The sequence below is a fragment of the Egretta garzetta genome, unplaced genomic scaffold (genome assembly GCF_000687185.1).
Source record: "Egretta garzetta isolate BGI_Z169 unplaced genomic scaffold, ASM68718v1 scaffold326, whole genome shotgun sequence".
Classification (NCBI taxonomy): domain Eukaryota; kingdom Metazoa; phylum Chordata; class Aves; order Pelecaniformes; family Ardeidae; genus Egretta; species Egretta garzetta.
This window is the reverse complement of record NW_009260026.1, coordinates 3,465,986-3,468,617: the sequence shown is the minus strand read 5'-3', so window position 1 is coordinate 3,468,617 and position 2,632 is coordinate 3,465,986. Positions and strand designations below refer to the sequence as shown.

Genomic DNA, 2,632 nt, shown 5'->3' with positions numbered 1-2,632 from the left:
CAGATTTTCAGTAGGGGTATGCTGTTCTTCCACAGGTTCTACACATATTTGGGGTGTATGTTTCAGAGAGCAAGAATTCCTTTTATTCTTGTCTGCTTTTTTTTTTTTTTCTTTGCTGTGTGCATGCAGCTGAATCTGAGCAAATTGATACCTACTTGATTTGGATCAAAGATGAAAGACATTTCTTTTTAAACAAGTATTTTGACTGAATATACAGAGGTGAATAATGAAATATAGTCCTTAAAAGCAGCAGTGGAAAACAATTTTCTCCAACTTTCCTCCCCTGTTGCATAATACTGCACCTAATTTTGACCCTGACTTTACCTAATGCTGATGAAATACAGTCAATGGCGGAAACCTCTCTCATGTTGTCAAGACTGGCTTTCAACACAATCCATGCAATGGCAAGCATCATACATCATTCTCCTGCAGTGCAATATTAACAAGTTAAACTCAGTATTTTCCTCCAGAGATCTGCTCCTCAAGGGAAGCCCATCTCTGTATGTACATCAGCCACAAACAGGTTGTGAGTCCTGAGGCTGGAGACCAGAATTAGGCTGTAATGCCTGCTTTCAGTGCTGCTAAGAGTCTTCGTGAGCCAGGCTCCTCCCTGTATTGTCCATGGAGCAGAGCAAGTTCAAGCCACCGAGGCTCCTGATGGTCCTTTGCACGTGGCACTGGTCAAGCCAAGTCTCCTTGTGTGCTGCCCGTGCAGGACTCAGGGCCTGGTGTGAGGGGTGCTGATCATGATGTTGGGCAGCGCGTTCCGCCGCTTCTTCCAGGAGCCCAGCTCCCTTGAGTACCGCCTGATCTGCCTGAACCAGTGGTGAGTCCGCGCCCGGTCGCTGTCCCGGAACACAAACGCCTCCCGCCTGATCTCAATGAGTTCAAAAGTGTCATCGCAGTCAGGATCAGTGGAGACGATGCAATTACTCAGCCTCAATGGCTCCCTGAGCAAATGGAATTTCCCATTATTTTTGTCCCTGATGAGCACCAGCACAGCATCCTTCACAGGCCCTGGCTCAGCTGACTCCAGGCTGGACTCGGACACACGCTTCATGTTCACCAGGAGGAGGACCTGCATGTTCTGGAACTTCAGGGTCTTGCTGCCTTTCTTCACCCACTGGCCATCGGGAGGCTGGGCCAGCTGCAAAGATCCCTCCATCACAAATCGTGTTTCCTCCCGCAGCCAACCTACAGTTTTGAGGGCGGTTTCTCTCATCTCTATGTTGATGACTTCCCTCTTCTTCTTGCTGTCCTGGCGAAAGGAGCGGAGGGTCCATGTGTTCCCCTCCTGCTTGGTTTTCATGTTGATGTGCTCCAGGTGGGACTCAATGCGGCTCTTGGCCTCCCGCAGGCTGCCATGATCTGGGTGGTACTCGGTGGTGGCCTTGATGATTCTGCTGAGCAGCAGCGGGTACTTGGTGACTCTTTGCAAAGGGGCCATCAGGAAGGACCTCAAGTTCATCCGCCGCAGTGCTGTGTTGTCGTTCTGGGAGACATTGAGGAATATTCTGCAAGGATTTAAGAAGAAGGAATTAAACGGTGGCTGTTCTGCCAGCAGATGCTGCAATCCTAAATGCAAATGAACAGCATGGTGCTGACAGCTGCCGGGCACCGCAGCCCCACCTCTGGTTTTAACAGCTTCGTGAATTCTGTCTTCTCAAAAACTAACAACAATTTCTGCAGCTGTGCTCAGCTGCAGAAGAGTGATGAGGTGCCTGGGACACTAGCACGTAACATCCTGGCAGTCTTCTATTAAACAGTTGTAAAACAACAAGGGTGTGATCTTTCTCTGGACCACAGTGACGTAGGCCTGAGGCAGATATATCATCTTATATCAGATTACATTAATTTGTAGCTCCTTTCATCATTAGATTACAAAGCACTCTAAACAAGAATTTGGTACTGTCATCATTTTAAGCCATTGCAGTGGAAAGAGAGAAGTGACTCGCCTGACATTGCCCAATAGGACAGGGTTAGGAATGGGAAACGAATTCAAATCATGCATGCTTTACACGGTGGTTTTCCCCAGTGGAAATCCAAACTGTGCTCTCATGCAGGGACTGAGAGCTGTTCTCAGCTGGGTGTTATTTGGAGAAAGTTCAGCCCAGTGGTCAGTAGGCAAACACTGGTACCACAAAATACATTATACACACAACATACAGTATACAGCTGGGGACCAACTGGCTGCCTCAGTGGAGATATCAAAGGGTTAATATATTTTGGAGAGTAAATTACTCTGCTCACCCCAAGAGAGAGCAGCTCATCACTGAAGAAGATTAGCATCAAAACTTTGATCTAGTTGAGCTGACAAAGGCTTCGCCCTTAGCCTGGTGCCTTCCAGTCCCCAAAGCCTGGAAGAATACGCTTAGCCCTTTTCTCACCTGAGCAACTCTTTCTCCTTCTCCAGCGCGTTGAGCATATTCACGGAGGAGGACTGCTGAAGACAGTAGGTCTGAAAGGCTGGCAGCATGTTGACGAACTCTAGAAATACTTCGCCAATGCACACCGTCATCAGATCATCATCACCCTGCAAGCATGCAACACAGCCCCTGCTGGGTTAGCTCAGGAGAGGCACGAGCCTGCACTCAGTCCTATCAGCAGGGACCCACTGCAGGGGCTGGTGAAA

General features: G+C 48.6%; 1 protein-coding gene across 1 annotated transcript in view; it reads right to left on the bottom strand.

The window, feature by feature from the left end:
• Window positions 1-286: 286 nt before the first annotated feature.
• Window positions 287-2,632, bottom strand: part of LOC104128112 — a 15,582-nt gene continuing 13,236 nt past the window's right edge. Inside the window, exons 6-7 of the mRNA XM_035896325.1 lie at window positions 2,388-2,533; window positions 287-1,514 (exon numbers count right to left, since the gene is read on the bottom strand). Of these exons, the coding sequence (XP_035752218.1) occupies window positions 719-1,514; window positions 2,388-2,533 (942 nt within the window). The 3' untranslated portion in view covers window positions 287-718. The remainder of the gene's footprint in view (window positions 1,515-2,387; window positions 2,534-2,632) is intronic.